General features: G+C 38.8%; 1 protein-coding gene across 1 annotated transcript; it reads left to right on the forward strand.

Annotated features, from left to right (window-relative positions):
• The first annotated feature begins 6,159 nt into the window (after positions 1-6,159).
• Positions 6,160-19,082, forward strand: ca4a (carbonic anhydrase IV a). The gene is made up of 8 exons (XM_020600618.1): positions 6,160-6,400; positions 10,726-10,770; positions 11,830-11,994; positions 12,081-12,226; positions 16,104-16,196; positions 16,275-16,341; positions 16,438-16,601; positions 17,505-19,082. Exons 1-8 carry the CDS (start codon positions 6,337-6,339, stop codon positions 17,682-17,684), a joined length of 924 nt encoding a protein of 307 aa, XP_020456274.1. The 5' UTR covers positions 6,160-6,336; the 3' UTR covers positions 17,685-19,082.
• The last annotated feature ends 2,087 nt before the right edge of the window (positions 19,083-21,169 follow it).

Here is a 21,169-nt window from a genome sequence, read left to right on the forward strand (position 1 = left end):
TTTGTGGGCCTTTTTTTTCATATTCACGGTGTAAGAGATAATGTGCCCCCTGAGGTACGCCTTAAGAGTGTCCCAGACTACTGCGCTAGATATATCCGGGGACGTGTTTGTCTGAAAGAAGAATGATATATGCTCTTCCATGAATTTCACAAAGTCATCATCTGACAGAAGGGTCCGATTAAAACGCCAGTGTTTGTTGATTTGAGGGGAATCGGGTAGCGCCAGAGACAGTACGATGGGGGCATGGTCTGATATTACTATACCCTGATAAGCACAGGACCGCACCCGCGACAACAATTCATTGTCCATGAAAAAATAATCTATCCTGGTGAAAGTGTGGTGAACATGCGAGAAAAAGGAATACTCTCTCTTATTTGGATAGAGAAATCGCCACGCATCGGAAATACCAAATTTTGATAGAAAAGATTGGATAAGTGCGGCAGACCTACTACTGGAGTCTAACCAACAGTTGAAGTCTCCCCCAAGTACAAGCGAATATGTGCTCAGATCTGGAAGAAGTCTCCCCCAAGTACAAGCGAATATGTGCTCAGATCTGGAAGGGAGGGGAAAAAAAGCGCTCAAAAAAGCCCACATCATCTACATTTGGAGCATAAACATTAGCGAGCACCATTTTTGTATTATATAACTTCCCCGATACAATGACGAAACGGCCGTTGCTGTCAGACACAATGTCATGATGTACGAAAGGGATGTTTTGGTTGACAAGAATTGACACCCCCCTGGCTTTGGCCTGAAAAGAGGAATGGTACTGCCGCCCTCCCCACCGTGACATCAGACGGGCATTATCAGAGGCACGAAGGTGAGTCTCTTGTAAAAAAAACAAAGGCTGCTTTAAACTGTCTTAAATGAGGAAACACCCTCCTCCTCTTAACCGGATGATTTAGACCTTTAACATTCCAGCTGACACAGTTTAACAAACTATCCTCAATCCTTAATTAAAGATACAGAGTGGTAAGTACGTATGGTAACAAAACTCCAGGAGCATAAAAAATATAACAAATCGAGATTGAGCTGTACAAGGTGTGTAAAGACTGATAAACCAAAACTAACCCCGTACGATTCCCCCCGCCCACCCCACAACAAGATAGCTGCCAAGAAACGTGGCAGCAAGCTCTCTGAAACCTCCATTAACCCCATAAACCAATCTTCCTGTCACTTACACCTACTATCCTCCACTCTCCAGTGAAAGTTCACTCAACACTCCCCAGTGCCCGAACAGGCAATTATAAATGTGCAGACAGAAAGATAACATTCCTCCAACCCGACTTGCGAGCTATTGGCACTGTAAGATCACATGGCAAGATAAGAACTATATAGACTGCCTCAGCGGTAAACATAAACACCGGTAGGTTCTCCTCACACCCTTTAGTCTCAGTCTATATCTGCACAACTTCCTGTTGTTCTGAGTCTCTGCACTTAGACACCTACTTACACACAGCATTTCATGTGCACGGGTCCTTTTACAAAGGTCAAACAGATTAAACAATTATTTAAACAGTTTTGCAAATACATAACATAGCACTATATCATTTTATCAAGAATTTCTTTCTACATCTCCCAGAACATTCATTCCTCGTCTCATAATTTTTACACACTTCACACTTCTGAAATATTTGGCTTTATTTTGAAAATTTCCCCCTATTCAAATTAATGGGAAAATTGTACTTCAGCATACTTTCAGGTATATATGCCTTTCAGGTGTCAAAATGTTCAGCATTTTATTAATAAGTTCAGCATACTTTCAGCTAGAAAAGCCATTCAGGTATCAAAATGTTCAGCTCTTCAAGGCCATTCCTACTTTATTGCATCTCATCCTTCAGATTATTCAACAAAGAACTTCAGCCATTTCTTCTCATCTTTCAGCTGTTTCAGCAATTGATTTCAGGCATTTTCAGGACGATCTTCAGCATATCGGCATCCACACGCGTTTACAACAGGAAATCCATTTCTCTAATTGTGTGGATGCTTTACAGCATCCACACTATGCTCTTCTGTTTTTTATTTATTATTATTACTGTGTGTATGCTTCACAGCATCCACACTATCTTATCCTGTTCTTTATTATGTTATCCTGTTCTTTATCATTATATTATTCTGATTTCTTCCGTTCGTTTTTCTGCACTTAATTTCTTCAGCATACTTTCAGCTACAAAAGCCACAAAGTTATCAAAATGTTCAACTCTTTAAGGACATTCCTGCCTATATTTTTATTGTTTGTAACATTTATACTTTTTAACACATTTAGCTTTAGCTTAGTCCCTGTGATCTGTGGTCTGTTCTGAAAGTTTAAAATCCATTGAATAACATATGTTGATTAATCCATCCATTTTCCTCTGCTTATCCGGAACCTGGTCGCGGGGGCAGCAGTCTAAGCAAAGATGCCCAGACTTCCCTCTCTCCAGACACTTCCTCCAGCTCCTCCGGGGGAATGTTGGTTAATATACTGATTAAAACACAGTTTAAAACATACTTAATAATGTAATTTCCATGACAACATCCCAAACATCTACCTCTATCTTGAGCTCTACTTCCACCTGCTAGGTCAACTTCCACTGTTGTTGTAAATAGGTGCTCACCTTTGGTCCTTTCTATAGTGCTAATAAAGTCAAAGTCAACATTCTGATTAATGAGTCAATAATTAAGCAATAAGGTGTTTGGCCCAGTGGCAAAAGGTTTTTTAAAATTGGTTCTGTAGTGTGACATTTTGAATGACAATTTTTTGAAATGGCATACAAGTGATTTTATGGCAGATGTAGAGAACGGTGTAGTGTTTTGGAAAAAGAATATCATTTTAAATTGCAACATTGGTGCAAAGCAGAAAACGTAAGAAATTTGAAGAGTTGAGCTGAATTTTTGCTCCCTACAGTGTCAGTTTTGTTGATTGTGCCAAGTGTGCTATTTTAGTGTTAGCAACTGAAAAAACTGTAATTCCAATGACATGTTCCAGTCTTTATTATAAAATGTTGTGATCACTGGTGTCATATGCAGCACTAAGATCTAGAAAGACAAGTGTAGAGATGAGTCCGTTGTCCATTGTTGGTGACTTTCACTGGTGCTTCTGTACTATGATGGAGTCTAAATCCTGACTGAACATCTTCACACAAATCCTTCTTGTGCAAGTGATCACATAAGAGAGGTCACAACATACAGTACTAATCATGCTGGTATGCTGCTATGTGCTTGCTTGCTTTTTGAGTATAAATGAATAGTTCCATTTAAATAGGTAGGCACTTGATATACTGTGCAATCCAACATCTTACTGCCACATTAATTAAACATGACTGTTGAGTACTTTTTAAAGAAATTATTACTTTAATGAGTGTGCTGTCTTGGAACTGTTATTTTACAGACAGGCTCTATGAAAGGATGAATATCATGAATACATTAATATAATACTTTAAATTCACCCCTTGCTTGTCACCCACTGTGATTTTTTTATATTTAGTTTTTAGAAACACCGATATCCCATTTCTCTGACAAATGAAAAATTACAAACTACAAATTTACTAACTGCCCGTCTGTATGTGTGTGTGGTCTATTCTTCCTCAGGACTACTGTGGCAATGCTCAGAGTAATGGAACCTTCAGAGTGATCACTGAGAATATTCCGTGTGGAACCACAGGAACCACCTGCTCCAAGACCATCAAGATCTTCTTGGGGGTAAACAGTCAATATAAAACCTTTTTCAAAAAAATCTATTGATACCATAAACAGCTGTTTGATATATTTTATGATTTTTGCATTCATCATTTACATTTTATGTCTCATTTCAATAGCCACACTCTAGTATTTCTCAGTGTGTAGGACTAGTTTTTCTTTCTCATGCACACACATGCACACAAACACCTACACACACACACACACACACAAACAACACTACTTCTTTTACCTACTTTGCGGGGACCAATAGGGAAATGTTCACATCTTAATAAGCTCAGTATACTTTCAGCTAGAAAAGCCATTCTGGTATCAAAATGATCAGGTTTTTCAGGACATTGTGGCATATAGTCAAGGTTTTTTACAACTTTCGAAAACATTCAGCATTTTTCTGACAATTTTGCCCCATTCAAATGAATGGAGAAATTCAACTTCAGCATACTTTCAGCTATCAAAATGTTCAGCTCTTCAAGGACATTCATGCTTCTATTCAGAATTTTTCTAAACTTCGTATATTTTTTAAATATTTAGCTTTATTTTGAAACTTTTGCCCCATTCAAATGAATGGGGAAATTCTATACTTCAGCATACTTTCAGCTATTTCAGGTTGCAAAATGTTCAGCTCTTTAAGGACATTCATGCTTCTCTTCAGGTTTTTTGTAAACTTCATACCTTTGAAATATTTAGCTTTATTTTGAAAATCATGCCCCATTGAAATGAATGGGGGAAATTCTACTTTAGCATACTTTCAGCTATTTCAGCTATCAAAATGTTCAGCTCTTCAAGGACATCCATGCTTGTCTTAAGGATTTCTCTAAACTTCACACTTTTGACATTTTTAGCTTAATTTTGAAACTTTTCCCCCATTCAAATGAATGGGAAAATTCTACTTCAGCATACTTTCAGGTATCAAAATGTTCAGCTCTTCAAGGACATTGATGCTTCCAAACCTTAGACCTTTTGACTTTTTTAGCTGTATTTTGAAAATCTTCTCACATTCAAATGTGTGGGAAAATTCTACTTCAGCATATGTTCAAATATAAAAATCTTCAGCTCCTCAAGGACATTCATACTTCTATGCAGAATTTTTCTAAACTTCATACTTTTGAAATATTTAGCTTTATTCTGAAAATCTTGCCCCATTCAAATGAATGGGAAAATTCTAATTCAGCATACTTTCAGGTATCAAAATGTTCAGTTCTTCAAGGACATTCATGCTTCTCTTCAGGATTTTTGTAAACCTTATACCTTTGAATAATATAGCTTTATTTTGAAAATGTTGCCCCATTCAAATGAATGGGAAAATTCTACTACAGCATACTTTCAGCTATTTCAGGTAGCAAAACTTCACAGTTCTAAAATATTTAGCTTTATTTTGAAAGTTTTGCCCCATTCAAATATTAGCATGTACTCTTATTGCACCAGTGGATGTCAGGCAAACTGATATTTCAGTTTTTCTTTTTTAATAAATCTGCAAAAATGTCAAAAATGCTGTGTTTTTCTGTCAATATGGGGTGCTGTGTGTACATTAATGAGGAAAAAAATGAACTTAAATGATTTTAGCATATGGCTGCAATATAACAAAGAGTGAAAATTTTAAGGGGGTCTGAATACTTTCTGTACCCACTGTATGTGCTTTAGTAGATTATTTTTCTCAAAGGCAAAACATTTTAATTTATTATATTTAACAGCTGTATTTACCATTCATACTAAAGTATTTGATTGGTTTATAAAATATGGCGCATTATATATTTGTATAGTTCGTTTTAGATGTTTTTATGTTGGTAATTTTTACTGTACAGCACTTTGTGCTCAGACAAGTTGTAAAGTGCTTTATAAAGGTTATTATTATTATTATATGTTAAACTACCCAGCAGTTTATGAATTAGTTATAATCAGCTGTACTTTCACCGATTAAAACATTAAAGAACCTTTATCTATGAATACTTCAATCATAATGATCCAGTAAACTAATACTATACCACTGTCAAGTGTTGCTCAGTAAAGTGAATACTTCAACTGTTTATATTTTGAAGCCTTGTTATTTCAATCAATGAGTCAGTATGTCAGATGCCTAGTTGGTAATAAAACTGTACAGATGTAAACAAACAATTTAATGATGTAAAATTTTGAATCCAGGAGTTTAAAATGCTTATTAAATACTGTGCTACGTTTAAGTGAATCATTTGAACACTTCTTCCACTGACAAAATGAAGCACAGATCATCTCGAACATTTCTACCTGAATAAATGATGCAGCCAAAAAAAACATCGAGCCTTGGAAACGCATACACAGCCACGTGATAGTGACACTGAACCACAGTGATTTTTCTAATCAGTTCCTCCACAGATTAAGCATTCACTGATGATTAATTGGATCATTCACTCAGTGCCAAAAATCACTGAAACCCGCTTTCAATTCATCAAAGTGTTTGCATATCAATACCGCGACAGAGAGGTTTGCACCAGGAGCCCATTAGATCTCCTGCCAGTGGGGAGCTAAATTAGAGGTGATGCTTAAAGGGGGAGGGGCCACTCTTTCTTTCCTTTCGGGATATGGTGATAGATAAGTATAAAGACCCCCTGCAAGAATGCGAGCACGTTGGAAAAAACAAGTCATTGTGTTGCCTTCCCTCGCTCGAGTCAGAGACGCTCCAAAATGCAGCCGCTAATCCTGCCTGTTCTCCTGGCATCATTTTGGACAGTCTGCACAGGATCGGCAGGTAAGTCTGCTGCAAAATATGTAAAACAGCTGGTGCTTTATTTTAATTTTTCTCGCCTTTGTGCGGGTCCTAGATTGTGAAAGAAACGGGAAAATAAAATGGTGTAGCTTGGGGGGTGGGGGGGTACCTGTAGTTATTTTACATCTAAGCATGCAATTGATTATATATTATTTATGCAATGTATACAACTCCTTTCAAGATTAAACAATAGACTAAATGAATATAGAAAGCTCTTGAGTGAAACCAGCAAGGTGAAGTTGCTTTATTCCAGTTTGTCCTACTGTCAGTCACTTTATTCATCTCGAAAGTTAATATACTGCGGAATCCCGGATGATTAAAAATTCGGAAAATTAAAAATACTGAAACCCAAAATAGAGGAAGAAATGCGTGCTGCTAAGAAAAAAGAGAAACGGAATCACTGAAGAACCACAGCTCTGATGAAAGCGAGGCACCCCCTTCACCGTATCAGTACCAAAACCGCCTGCGTGACGCTCTCCACCTGTCCATTCCCCCCGGGCTCTGTGCCGTGCGTCCGACATGCTCATCTGAACCCATGATGGGATACAGAGATCCTGTATCAGCAGAGCCAATAAACAAGCAAACAGATTTGAGTGAGATGAGATTCTCTCTCTCCTGCACCTGGTCAGACCCAGACTGAGCCATGCGTCCTTGTTGCTGCAGAGAGGCGCGTCGAGCTGCGCAGCTCTAATGATTCCACGGCGGCTGAGTCTGAGGCACTGGGGTTTTGCGTCGAGACGCTGGTGGCTTAAAATATCAGCAGCTATAGGCTAATTTGGTATGCGTCGTCACTTTCTGAGAGAAGTGGTGCGTTACCTGACAGAAATGCAGGGCGTCTCATATTTTTGGCCATGACTTTAACTGGCATGGCCCATTTGGCTTTGGCATTCTCATGTTTATTTCTTTAGTTTGCATTGGAACAACACAAAAAAGCCAAGTCTGATACATTCCACACATAACTCCAAAAATGGACTGGACAGAAGTATTTCAAGCATGTGATGCTCCTTTAATTTGTAAAGAAGCTCACCTGTACCAATCAACAGGTGCTGGCAACATAGAAATCACACTTGCAACCAGTTAAAATGGAGAAAAGTTGACTCAACCTTTGTGTTGTGTTGACCATACTGAGCATGGAGAAAAGAAAGAAGAGCAAAGAACTGTCCAAAGATTTCGAAAATCATGGACAGTCTCAAGGCTACAAGCCCATCTCCAGAGATCTGGCTGTTCCTGTGTCCACTGTCCATTGTCAAGATGTTTACAGCCCATGGTGCTGTAGCTAATCTCCCTGGACGTATATGACTGATTTGTAATGAAGGAGTGTTTGGTGTGTTATCTAACAGAAATGCAGGGGTTCTAATAGTTTTTGACCATGACTGTAGCTCTCATGGCTCATTTGACTGATGTGATGTTTTAGGAGGAGCACCCTACATCTGGCCAACTGAACATGGGGCTGTTGAAACGCATCGTTGAATAGTTGTCAGAATACTTCATGCCATGACCCACAGCTGTAAGCACATGGTAAATGGACTGTATTTATATAGTGCATTTTTCCACAGTGTGTTGCACTGGCCAAAGCGCTTTACATGAGATGATACACTATTCACCCATTCACACACCGATGACGACAGGCTGCCCTGCACCGGCGCTAGTCAAGCCACCGGGAGCAATTCGGGGTTCAGTGTCTTGCTCAGGGACACTTAGGCATGCGGGGAGACCGGGAGTTGAACCACCAACTTGCAGGTCAGGAGATGACTGCCCTACCTCGTGAGCCACAGCCACCCCCAACCCCATAATCCCAGGAGTGTGCATGAAAGAAAACATCTTGTGCATTTGCATTGAGGGAGTGAACCTTGATTAGACCAGAATTCTCTTTTCTGTACAGTGAATGCACTGACCCAGAATGGATAAAAGTTTCTGATTTTGTTGGGGACCTCGAATCTCTGAGAGACCTTCTCTGCACATGGAGTACAAAGGCTGGCGCATGTGGCACAGTCTCAGTACCTCTGCTTCTTTTGAATCGTGTTTTGTGTGAAATGCAGCAATTGCCGCACACATTAAAGAGCCCACAGCATGCTCATTTTGCTCATTTCCAGTCATAATGTTTAATCTTGGGTACCTCTGGATTAGCTTGGCACCCATTATAACTCCAAATAGTCTGTAATTATGTCAGAATGATAAAACCAGAGAGCCTCTTCCTAAAAACAAGAGGATAGTTCATGATCAGACACAACTCCTGCTACTGGGTGTTGCATAGAAAGTGGACAGCAGATGAACCGCAACAGCATAGATGAATTTATAACAGTATACTGTGTGTAACACTCTAAACAAAGCGGGTAATTGAGAAGCCCCATATTTTAACTGGCATAAGGCAGACATAGTAACTTCTCCAGCCTTACAACAATTCTCTCAAACATTACAGAAACAAGGCATTAACAGACATGTAATATTTTTTTTATAACTTACCATTAAGTCCCACAGAGTAGTGCAAATGTCACTCCCTTTCAAGTAGCTCCAAGGTCAGTAAATCCGACCGGCCGTCACTGCCTCTTCCCACATACAGTCCCAAAGTAGTGAAATTAATTCCAACAGGTAGCGCAGCGCCGTCAATAACATCATGGGTCATTAGAATCCCCTTGTTAACCCACATGACACAATGGCTTCAAGCAGTCAAAACAAACAGGTACTGTGCTCTGGGGAAATCCAGCATTGATGAGCTGATCATTCACCACCGTGGGGACTTCACAGGCTGGCTGCTTGTAGGTTAGACCCAGGCAGGTAAAACAGTGAGTTCCTGTACATGCAGTAACCTCAGGCCCTGTATTTTTCTCCACACCCTCTGGTCACAGTGCAGGCAGCAGGAGGTAAAAGAGCCACAAAACTGCATGAAGTGAAGAAATTTTGCTTTTACTATTGCACCAGTGGATGTCAGGCAAGCTCACATGAATGCATAACTGCCTGGAGAGTATGACCATTCAAGGAAATCCTTAAACTATCACATTATACTTAATTTTGTTAGAAAATAATTAGCAAGACATGTATAAACCAAGTTGCTTCTGCATAGAAGTTCAGTAACATACAGTAGGTACAGCTCATTTTCATAGGTCACATCTAAGATGATATTTCACCACTGTAACATTGCAGATAAATCAGAAAACAAAGAAAACCATGCCGTACACTCTTTAAGTGGTGTGTACACAACACAATGGCATGAAAAGGTCCGTCACCCCGCCAGCATGTACTCTTTTGGTGCTATTGATTAAGAATTGTGCAGACATAAATGTGATTGGCTGGGATAAAAGCAAGAGACTGTGGGCCATATAATTTCTACCTACTGGGGATGTCCTTATAAAAGTAAAACTAGGAGTACTACACTGTTAAGATATTCTTTTAGTCACACACTGAACATATCAAAAATTAAAGAACTCGGAGCAGAAGAATGGCTCTTATTATTATTTGCTGATGTAATGATTATAGTTTCTAGACAAGTGTAATGGAATAAAGTACATTTTCCCACCGAAACATAATGAAAGTTGAAGTATACAATGGAAAACAACAAGTAAGACAAACACTTGAGTAAATATCTATGTGGCCCCTTTTTTATTTTTAGTACGCATTATCAGGCTAGAGTTGGAGGAAAACTCACCACTATAGCAAAGACAAATGCACTGACTTCCTTCACAAACACCAGGAGTAGACTGCATGAAATTCTGATAGAGAAGACAATAGCTGTAGCTTTTCACTGCTACATGTTTTATAAATATTTAGATTTGTGAGGTAGCTGCAAATGTCTGAGTACAGTGTGAAAACATGCTAACTAATTGCAAAATTTTAATAAACCCTCAGACACACTTGTAAGGAAAAGTCCTTGCTGGTGCAGAAGTCGGCTATTCTGAAAACAAGATAGAAAGATAAAGAACAGCATTTTTTTTTTGTGAATAGGAAGACAATTCCGACGTATGAGGAGTTTTTCTATAGCCAGGACTAACAGCTCACTTAAACCAATAGGAGAACAATTCACTGTAGAAAAGACAAGAAGGATAAACTGCTAATAAAATGTATTTCCATATCCAAGTCTATAGCTGGACTTGACAGCATATATTAAGCAGAAACAGCCCATTCTGCTTTCAAAAAGGCTTAGGTTTGTTGGTGTAAGCCAGAGCTGAACAATGCAGGGAACTGATTCTGTTATCAACTCTATGTATTTATGCTATTTATATCAAATTGTAAGACAGAGGTGTAGATAGAACTGTAAGTATCTTGTCTCTGAAAACCTCTTGACAAAGCTGATTTTGTTTTCTATGTTTCAGACTGGTGCTATCAGTCCCAGTTTACCTGTGAGCATCAGTGCAATGGTAAGCTTCTTTAAAAACAGACAGTATTCAAAGTCATTTTGATGATGCAGCTGAAGTTTGGTAGATTGTCTGGACATGTAGAAATAGAGGACTGCAAAGCAGGACTAGGCAACTGAGTTAACTTGGTGATTACAATTAAACCTTGGGGGAAATTCGGCATGATATGGACACACTGACAAATCAACGTGAGTGGCTTCATTCACATTTCCAGCCTGTGAGTTTCTCTTGTGTTTTGGTTAGCCATGTTAGCACTAATTCTACTATCAGTGTGTTGGCACTGATAGATAAAAAACACAGTTTAACATCCAGACCTGGCATTTCATTGTGGCCTAAATTCAACAGTGTATAGCAGTGAATGCTCATGCTAACAAGGTAAACAAGACTCAATGCAGCACCTTTGCTGGATGATGTCACTGTCTGGTGCAGTGAAAGTGAAAGTGCCGGTCTTGTGTTAAGATGTGCTCCCCCTGTTAAAAACCTGGTTTCATGTAATGCCCCACTCTGATTGTGATTATGATAATGTTAGGGGAAATACAGCTCGATGGGGAAACAGGTTTAGACACAGCACCGGCCGTAGTGAACGCAATTCCCCAATAGAAAAAAAATGTAGAGGGCTGCATTTTTTCAGACCTTAGAAACTCAGTCTGAATGCAGCCTTAATGTTTGAAGGTAAATCTTATCACCGGAATTGCGCAACATAAAAAAACAGCATAAAAACTAAACCTGTTTTGATATCTGAGTAAAATGTACAATGCATTTAAACGATAGTTAAGGAGCTGTCCCTGGTAAGCTAGCGGTAAGGCGCAGCGCCCTCACCGCTGCGGCCAGGGTTGCGTCAGGAAGAGCATCCGGTGTAAAACACGTGCCAAATGTCAACATGTGAGTCATCAGTGTGACGATTCGCTGTGGCAACCCCTAAACGGGAGAAGCCGAAAATGAGTCATACAAGATTATAGATGAGACAATTAAGTGGTGATATGTATTAAAAGCCTGTCTGGTTTTAGACACACTTTTTTTAAAGGGGTCACTGAATAGAAAGTTGGTGTTTCCTTGTTTTAGCACCAGCCATGTGGGACCATGCCAGCAGCAACTGTGCAGGAAGTGTGCAGTCGCCCATCAACATCGTCACCAGAAAGACTTTGAAAGATGAGCGTCTGACTCATTTTGAGTTCAAAAACTACAAACAGATCATCACAAGCAGAGTGAAGAACAATGGCCACTCAGGTAAGTGTATTTTGCACTGAACATCAAATAATCACAGGTGCTTTATTGCTGTTTGAATTTTGATATGCCTGGTGTGTGTGCACCAGTTCAGGTTGAGATTCCTCACCTCAGCAGCATCTCAGGTGGAGGCCTGCCTAACACATACAAGGCTGTGCAATTCCACCTGCACTGGGGCAACGATGGCGGGCCTGGCTCTGAACACACCATCGATGGAGAACAGTATCCCATGGAGGTTAGCTACACAAAACACACACACCCTGTCTGTAACAAAATGAGATGGACAGTCCCGTCCCTGGTGGGCTAGTGGTTAAGCCGCAGCGCTCTCGCCGCTGCGGCTCGGGTTTAAATCAGGGTTGCATCAGGAAGGACATCCGGCGTAAAACACGTGCCAAATGTCAACATGCGAGTCGTCAGTGTGATGATTCGCTGTGGTGACCCCTAAAAACGGGAAAAGCCGAAAGTGACTTTCTACTATGAGAGATGGACAGTGGGTGATGAATACGTGTCTGTTCACATGAAGGCAGCAGGATTGCTAAACCTCATTCACATACAGTATGAAGGCAGAATTTGAAATTAAACTATGTTGTACAGCACTCACTGTTCACTAGATGAAATGTCATATTTATTATAAAGTGTCAACTAAGAACTTTGGGTCTCTGTTTAATCTACTTATTAATATAGTTAGCTATTTAAAAGGGTTGTTTACATTAGTAGTTAGGTGTAGACACAGGTGTCAAACAGAATAACTTGAGTTATAATCATAAAAGTGCTGATTTTTTTCTAAAGTCTGTCAGTGGCTCTCAACCACTGTCTTATTTAAGATGTACATTTTTAAAAACAATAGAAAGTCACTGTGTTATAGGTCACTGTGCACAAAGACAACCAAGCACAGGGACAGTTTCTTCCCCTGGGCTGTCACTCTGATTAACCAACGATGGTATGACTGGACAATAACTCTCAGTGCAATACTTGTAAATATACCTCGTGCAGATTATACAGATTCGTACAGGTCTCTGTTTTTAAGTACTCTATTTTTTCTCCTACTTATCCCATTCCAATGAGCGTTCCTTGTCTGTCTGCATTGTTTACTGAGGGTTTAAACTGCTTATTTTGCATTGTTTGCACTGTTTGTTGCTTGTTAATACTCCTTATATTATTATTATTATATTACACAGCCTTATGCTGGTTTACTGTTTACTTGCCCCTTGCATGGGGATATGTATATACACATTGAGAGCTGATGTACCAGAGTCAAATTCCTCGTGTGTCCTACACACCTGGCCAATAAAGCAGATTCTAATTCTGACAACTATAATTGTATTTTCATTTTTGGAAAAATGCAAAATAATTCCATGGAACAGCTGGGCACTGTAGATTTAATACATCTTACTCAAACAGTGGCATTGGTGCTCACTCATTGAGTATTTATGGCAGAAGAATGGCTTATAAAGGGTTGGCCCACAATAAACTACGGTGCCTATGTTCACTATAATGAAGAACAATGATACACAGTGCAGTGGTGCAGCTCACCAGCGTGCTTCTGGACAACAGTACAGTACACAAATAAGCTATATGAGGCTTTGGTTATACAGACAGTACTTTTTATATTTCTTGGATACCCCATTAGCTTCTGACCAAGGGAGCTAGTCTTCCTGGAGTCCACAAAATTTTTTTTACAAAAGTCAATTTATATCACAATTTAAACATTAATTCAGTAAACACGTCAGAATGATTATTCAATCTCCAATACCATTACATCCCAAAATAAAATATTTACACCTCACAAATAAGCAAAATAACAATCCACCTATAAAGAGTTGAAAACAGGTGAAAACAATGAGTGCTGATTAAAGTCCGAAACTAAGGTGAAACAGAAACAGGAAGTAATGTCAATGACACCTTCAAATTTCCAACTTTAAAACAAAAACTACTAACAAAATTAAGATTAACATTAGATTAAATTCAAGATCTATATTGCAATCATAAAATTTGCTTCAATAATTTTTTTTAAATATCTACTATCCCTTTGCTGAATTACCAAAGGAAGCCAATTCCATGCAGATGAACCTCTATAAAGTGGGCTCATCAAAAATCCATTAATTGCCATATATGGTGGAGGGAAACCTGTATACATATCACATTAGCAAAAATAGTGGTGTAATTTTATAAGATGCATAAATAGCAACAAACAGGATTTTAACTTGGCTTCCACCGTCCTCCAGTTGGGACTCTCTGAATCTCACAATGGCACTGAAAGGACTGCAAAGAATTAATCTTGCTGCTCTCCTCTTGACCAGACCAATGGGCAGTATTCCAGATGTGATCAAAGTAATGATTGTATAACATTTCTAACAAATGAAGCTGAAGTACAGCATCTCTAACTAACTGCAATTCTTATTCCCATCTTAGAAATAATAGGATCTGCTCAAGACAGTAATGTGGTCTTTGTGACCTGTTCAGCCGGTCTCCCATCAGTTAACAAATTAAGTGGATCAGCTTTTGTAAAAGCAATTCTTCTACCTAAGGTTTCATTTTGTAAATGTTTAAAACCAATTTATTCATCTCCATGCAATCTACTACAGAATGCAGTGCTACTTTTAATTTTCCTCTCAATTCGTCCAATGTACGAGTCACCAAACACAGTCATCAGTATACATCACCACCTTTAACTGCATAAAGATGGTGATGATTAATTAATGATTAATGATTAATTAATCATTAATTAAAAAATGGCAAATAACAGTAGCCCCAAAATGACTTCCTTGTGGAAATCCACAAGCAGTTTTCCCTGTTCTCAGAGAAACTACCATTAAAGTATACTTGCTGGGTCTTACAAAGGAGAGAGCTTTCCATCCAAGTAATAGCCGTAGTAAAATCCAAAAGTGCAGCACCTACAAGGTTCCTCTCATTGAAGTATGTTAACCATCATATGATTTATGATGCTTGTAGAGGGCTTGTAGAGTGTCCAGGTCTATATGCATATTGAGTAATAGTAAATAGTTCATTTCCAATAAAATAATTTATTATCTGATTTAAAATAATCTTTTCAAAATCTTGCCCTAGTATATGCAAATACCATTAGCAGTAGTAGTATTACAGTAGTAAAGGCTGCCTTTTTTGTTCTTAGGTAAAGATATCACCTTAACCTCTTTCCATAAATCAGGAAATATTCCACTTGACAAGCTTTTATTAAAAATATGATATATTGGTTTAGATAAAATTTTTAAGAACTTTTCCATCTATATATTTTATGCCTGAGGATTTATCCTCTGACAAAGAGAAGAGAATATCCTCCTAACTTTTGATTACAGTAATTTGTTCAAATGAAAAACATTTTGTCCTTCTTTATCTTGTCTATCAGGGTACAAATATAATTAACATCAGATGGTTTCATACCAGATGTCAAACTGTTAACCTTATTACCAAGAAAATAATTAAAATAGTTGGCCACCTCATATCTGTAAAATGGCCTGCATCAATAATGTGTACATGGGAGCTCTTCATTCTCCTGTTCATTATTTCATTCAAAATTTTATCCATGAACACTTTCAATGCACTATTCTCTTCATTTTCCTTATGCAGAACAGACCAATAAGTTTCTCTCACATCATTAATAAATAAATCAACATTAAATGTTCTCTAAGACCTACAACATACAATTAACACCAGGTGTGGGTACTTTTTGGTTTTTCTTGTTACAGCAAATATATTGTGGTCAGTACATCTTACTGGGACTGATATTGTCTTTGAATATAACTCTGGTATAATAGTAACAATTTGATCAATTACTTTAGATTTGAAACATGTTGACAATAAAAAAATAAAGGCTATCACTAGACTTATAAATGGTGAAATATACTAACTGAGCCTCTAACTTTATAATAGACCATTGCATCCTCAGGTTTAGACAATCATTTTTATCAATAAAGTTTCCATACAGTTTTAGTATTATTTCAGTATCTTAGATATTGTCATGAACTCTTCTACAACTAGTTTCCTTAAACTGAAAAAATCATGACATTTTTCATAGTACCACTCACAATATGATTCTACATATACCATATAGCCTTTTTTGAAGACATTGTAACACTGTGATGTTGTTTCTACAGCTGCACATTGTCCACATGAAGCACCATTACACTGATCTCAAAACAGCACTGTCAGACCCAGAGGGAGTTGCAGTTCTTGGGTTTTTCTATGAGGTAAGCATTTTTAATCCTCTATTGCTGAAATCAAGCTGACATGAAACAGTCCTTAAATGGGTCTCTTTCCATTTTTAGATGTCCAATAGTGAAAATCAAAAGTATGATCCCCTCATTAGCTCTCTGCAAAAGATTACGGCTACAAGTACGTATTGAAGTTCATCATAAGCAAACAAAAACACCAGCTCCATAGCACTATTGCAAAAAATATATTTATTTATTTATTTATTCCTGCTTTCAGATACCAACACATCTCTGCTTTCCACCTCCCTGGCACAACTGATCCCATCTGAGACAAATCTGACCTCCTACTACCGTTATAAGGGGTCTCTGACCACCCCACCATGTACTGAAGCTGTGATTTGGACTGTGTTTGAGAATCCCATTCCTCTGAGCATGAATCAGGTTAAGATAAATAGCCAGAAACATTTAAGTACATTTTGCTAAATCATTGTCTTTTGGTTGCAAACAAGCTGTTTCTAATCAGAAATTAAATCTAGCCATCAAAAATATTTTGTTTAATACACCGGGAAAAGTATTTTGATGTACTTGGGTAAAATCAGCTATACAGCAGTTTAATTTAAAAATACCTCATTACAGGCGAGTTCCAGAATCAAAATTGTATATTTACAGTGTTTCAGAAGTAGAAGTATTCATTCTGTAGAAGAATTTCACCAGTGACTGATGCATTTTTGTACATTTCATAATTAGGTTGTTACCGATGTAACAATGCAGTAGTATTTTACTGTTGCAGCTAGTTGAGCTAGTTTCTTCTGCTTCATGTAGCGTTAGGTCATAATGATACTCAACCTATATAAGATACTCAACAATATTTTAGAAATACTGGATCATTTGACCCCTTTAGGCCTCAAATATAGGGGAAATGTCTGCGTACAAGCAATATGGTACTGCTAATAATTCATAGCCAACTTAAATGTGACAATGAGGTCCCAGTTACCAATTAGGCACTGCTTTCATGTAAAAGGTAACAAGTCAAAGAACCTGGGAACCACTGCTTTAATCTTTGATAATATGTTGGATTTAATCAGCCTATCATTTTTTTTTTGTCATTATTTTTCTGCAAGTTAGTAATTACAACTGTCAGATAGATGTAAAAAGTTCAAAATGTATCTGTGGAGTACAAGCATAAAATAGAAATCAGTGTTTCATGTACAGTACATAAGCAAATGTACTGAGTTACATTCCACCACTGATCTTGAACGTACAAGTTTAGACCAGAACAGCAGTATTCACTGTCTTGACACATGGCAACTGTCTGACACATGTCTTTATATTGTGTTTCTCCAGCTGAAGGCATTTTCTGAGCTCAGATTTGCTGATAAAAAGCAAATGGTGGATAACTTCAGGCCGATCCAGCGCCTTAATGGGCGGCAGGTGTTCTGGTCAGGAAGTGCAATGACCCTAGCCAGCTCCGTCCTCCTTGTGAGTGCCATCACCATGGCACTGGGAATGGCCCAACCCAACTAGACCGAGGCGTGATGTCCACGAGCACAACAAGGTCACTCTTCAGCTGAACCTTGGTTCATAACATCTTCATTGCATAGCTGCCAAGATAATCAACCATTTCACAGGAATGACACATCTGGTGTTCTTCCCTCACGACACAGATGACAAAGACATTCGAAGGATGCCTTATGAACGCTGCCGTAAGGGTTCGGTCAGCATACATGCATGCATAGTGAAATATTTGGTCTTTTTTCAGCATTATGAATGTTCCATAGAGCTGGTTACCAAGCACTCAGAGTGACAGCTGAATTCAACACCAGGCCCCTTAGCCATCATCCTGTAAACACCAACACACGCATATCTTCAGACCTCATCCACTTTATCCTATGTCAGATAAATTTAGCTTCTGCTAATGTCAGTGTGAGTTGCCCATGGTCTCTGCTCTGCATGCCGATGTCACCCTCGTGACCTACCACATAATGTGTGGGTTTTCAATGGGGCATGTAAATGGCATAGAGCTATTAATAGCAGAACTGAGCCACAAAAGCAAGTGCCATTTCAAAGTAGTCTGCGGGCAGTGTGGCGTTTTTTTTTTTTTCAAAGTTCAGGAGCACATAGTGCGGAGGTCAGGTTTTCATCTCACAGCCAGCATGTGTGCTATTAGCAGAGCTGCAGCGTCTGTCCTCGCAGATGCAGAGGCTACTGAAACCTGAGACAAAGAAACATTCAAATGCTAATAGTGGGTCACAAAATGAGTGACAGCACAAGGAGAAGAGAGCAACACTTGTGAGGCTCAATCAGCACCTGACATGTCACAATTCCTTTCAAACTTATTATTTTCATTCATCTCAAACATTTGCATGAATCCACGTCTTAATGTTTTTGATGAGCTACATGTACATGGCTGCTGGAGTGAAGCTTCACACACAGAACAGTGCTTGCCAAATTCATACCCACAGCTCAGTCACTCCATCTCTGATTGTCCATTTGAGTGTCTCCAATGCACTCACTGTTATCGACTGTGAATTACACGCCACTGAGTTCCCACTCATTTGTTCTGCAAGACTTAGGTTCTCTAATGAGAGATGTGTGCAGTTTTCCATCAAGATTTATTGTGATGAATAATTTAAGGATCTGTAAAAGTTCCATAAGTCATCAAGTTATATTTCTATGCTGCCATTGTATACATGTATTTACTGAATGTGTATATTCATGTGAGCTGCACAGTTGCTGTTATTTATGCATTGTAGTTTATATAGTACTGAATGCATATATGCAACATCAAGTTGTTCATGACCAATAGTTTAATTTTGATGTCCAAATATATGAGACTGTCAACTTTTTAATTCTTGAAAGTATCATAAATAATACTCTGCTTGTGATCCAAACAAACAATAAACTACTTTCATGGCTTTTTAATAACAATTCAAGCTATTTGATCTATAGGAAGTGACAATCCTGCTTCAGGTTCTCTATACTGTGAAACAGAGCAGGAAAATGTTATCTAAGCTAACAGAGGACTAACACAAACACACTAACCTCTATGATAACAAAATGCTTTTGCATACGTGCTCCTCTTTCAAGTTATCCCTTATCTTTTCTATTGTTCTCCTCTGTTATTAAGACATCAAACAGCTTGGTGGGAAGGACAGGCCTCTCAGCGACCAAAAGAGAGTGTACACAATCAAAGCCTCCCGTATGTTCCGCTGCTCAGATCTTCATTGTGTCTTCTGTTAAGCCTTACCCTCAAATACCCCATGTCCCTAGGGTCTCAGGGACAAAGGGTGCCTTCTCTCTGGGAGAAATGGAGGCATCCTCATAGTGAATGTGACCTCCCCTGATAGTCAGCTGCAGTTAAGTCACTGGGCTACTCTTTGTCCGTGTGGTCTAAAGACAAACAGTGTCACCTTAACCAGTTCTCTATGTTATCTCCCTACTTCCTGAATCCAAGCTTTGCAATGAAACCTATGTAGCCTGTTGACTGATGCTGCAGTGTGTGTATCTCTACACTAAGCTGTCGACAAGTGATATTTGTGGCACAATAAACTTTCCTCTAATGCAGCTGATACGCCTGCTAACCTTGTTATTGTGTTGTCAGTGATATAATTCAGAGGTGTCATGATGCAACAGCGACCAAAAGACGGTGGAAAATAAACCCTTCCTTTCCAGGTGATGTACCAGCAGCTAACCAGCAACAACTGCCCTCACTACTGTTGTTTTTTTGTTTTTTTTTACAGGGATAAGGATCTAGAGTCAAACATTCATTCCCTCTTAATTTAAACTCGGAAGAGAAAAGCTATGAGCTATGAAGGACATTGTTGTTTTATCCTTCAAAATTTTTGTCAAAAATCACAAAAATGCACCAGGGACCATTAACTGCTAATATCTTTCTAGACACAGGCTTTATAGAAGTTGGAAAAGAAATGTATTTATCAAGCTTGTCAGAAGAAGGAACTTTTAGCTTTTTCTTTTAATTGCTCTTTTTGTGTATTGTTTTCGTAATTATAGTGTCTGAAACTATGATGTAAGAAGAAAGAATTTATTTTTCAGAATCAGGCTCCCTGTTGTGTGAATGAAAGCCTGTAGACTCATGCAGACTTAAAAACTACACTGTACTGTAGTGTGGTCTATAGAATTAGCTGTAGAAATGAGTAGAAGCAGCTATTTTTTTCCACTCACCAGCCAACAATATGAAGTGTTCATACTTCTTTCATGTTTGCAAATGTTTTTCTTTTTCTGTTCACCCACAATGACAGCAGGCTTTAGTAAAAAGTCTGCCGCAAATCGATGGGACATTTGTATCGTTTTTTTCTGGCTGTAGCAAAGTGCTCTGACCTTTCTAGAAGCTGGTGAAATATCTTCCATGTATTGTTACACCACCTTGTCCAGGGGAGCTCTGACAAGATTAGCAGCTCAGTGGTTGCCCAGTCTACACACATGGGCAGCCTCAGGAAGCCGTCACCTCTGTTTTCACCTCACAAGGAAAAAGGAAATAGCCAAGACTTCTCTTTCTTTTTTCTTCCTGTTAGTGGACTTACAGCAGGTCATCATTAGTGCTGAGGCACCACATTTAAAAAAAAGAGAAAGTTTCCTCCTCGTGTACCTGTTTCATAGCTGAATGAGTGTAGGGGGCATGTCTGCTGTGGCACAGATCATATTCAGCTTCTTCAACTTAAGGCTGACTCAGACAAACTCTGGTTTCAAAGTTAAGGCATTGGCAGGATGTGGACGGGAGGCATTGCTGAGCAAGGCAGCAGGTGTGGCTGAGTCAGTCACTCACACAAACACACAATGCAAATGCTGTGATGAATTGCATAGTAAAGGGCTCAAATTAAAGATTTATGTGCACAGATGGTGTTACTGTAATGGATCAAATGGTTCTGTCACTATGCATCAATCAAACACATTTAGTCCTCCTGGCCAGTCCTGTGCTGTGCAGTGAACATCTCTGATGTCCACTTTAAGTTCAGTGAGCATTTTTCCTGCTGTCCTGAGGGGGACAAGGG

Source organism: Monopterus albus, unplaced genomic scaffold, assembly GCF_001952655.1.
Source record: "Monopterus albus unplaced genomic scaffold, M_albus_1.0 scaffold47.1, whole genome shotgun sequence".
Lineage (NCBI taxonomy): Eukaryota > Metazoa > Chordata > Actinopteri > Synbranchiformes > Synbranchidae > Monopterus > Monopterus albus.

Coding starts and splice junctions, on each gene's coding strand:
- ca4a (XM_020600618.1), top strand. CDS start 6,337: ATGCAGCCGCTAATCCTGCCTGTTCTCCTGGCATCATTTTGGACAGTC. Junction 6,401..10,725: donor AGTCTGCACAGGATCGGCAG/GTAAGTCTGCTG, acceptor TCTATGTTTCAG/ACTGGTGCTATCAGTCCCAG. Junction 16,602..17,504: donor TTCCTCTGAGCATGAATCAG/GTTAAGATAAAT, acceptor GTGTTTCTCCAG/CTGAAGGCATTTTCTGAGCT.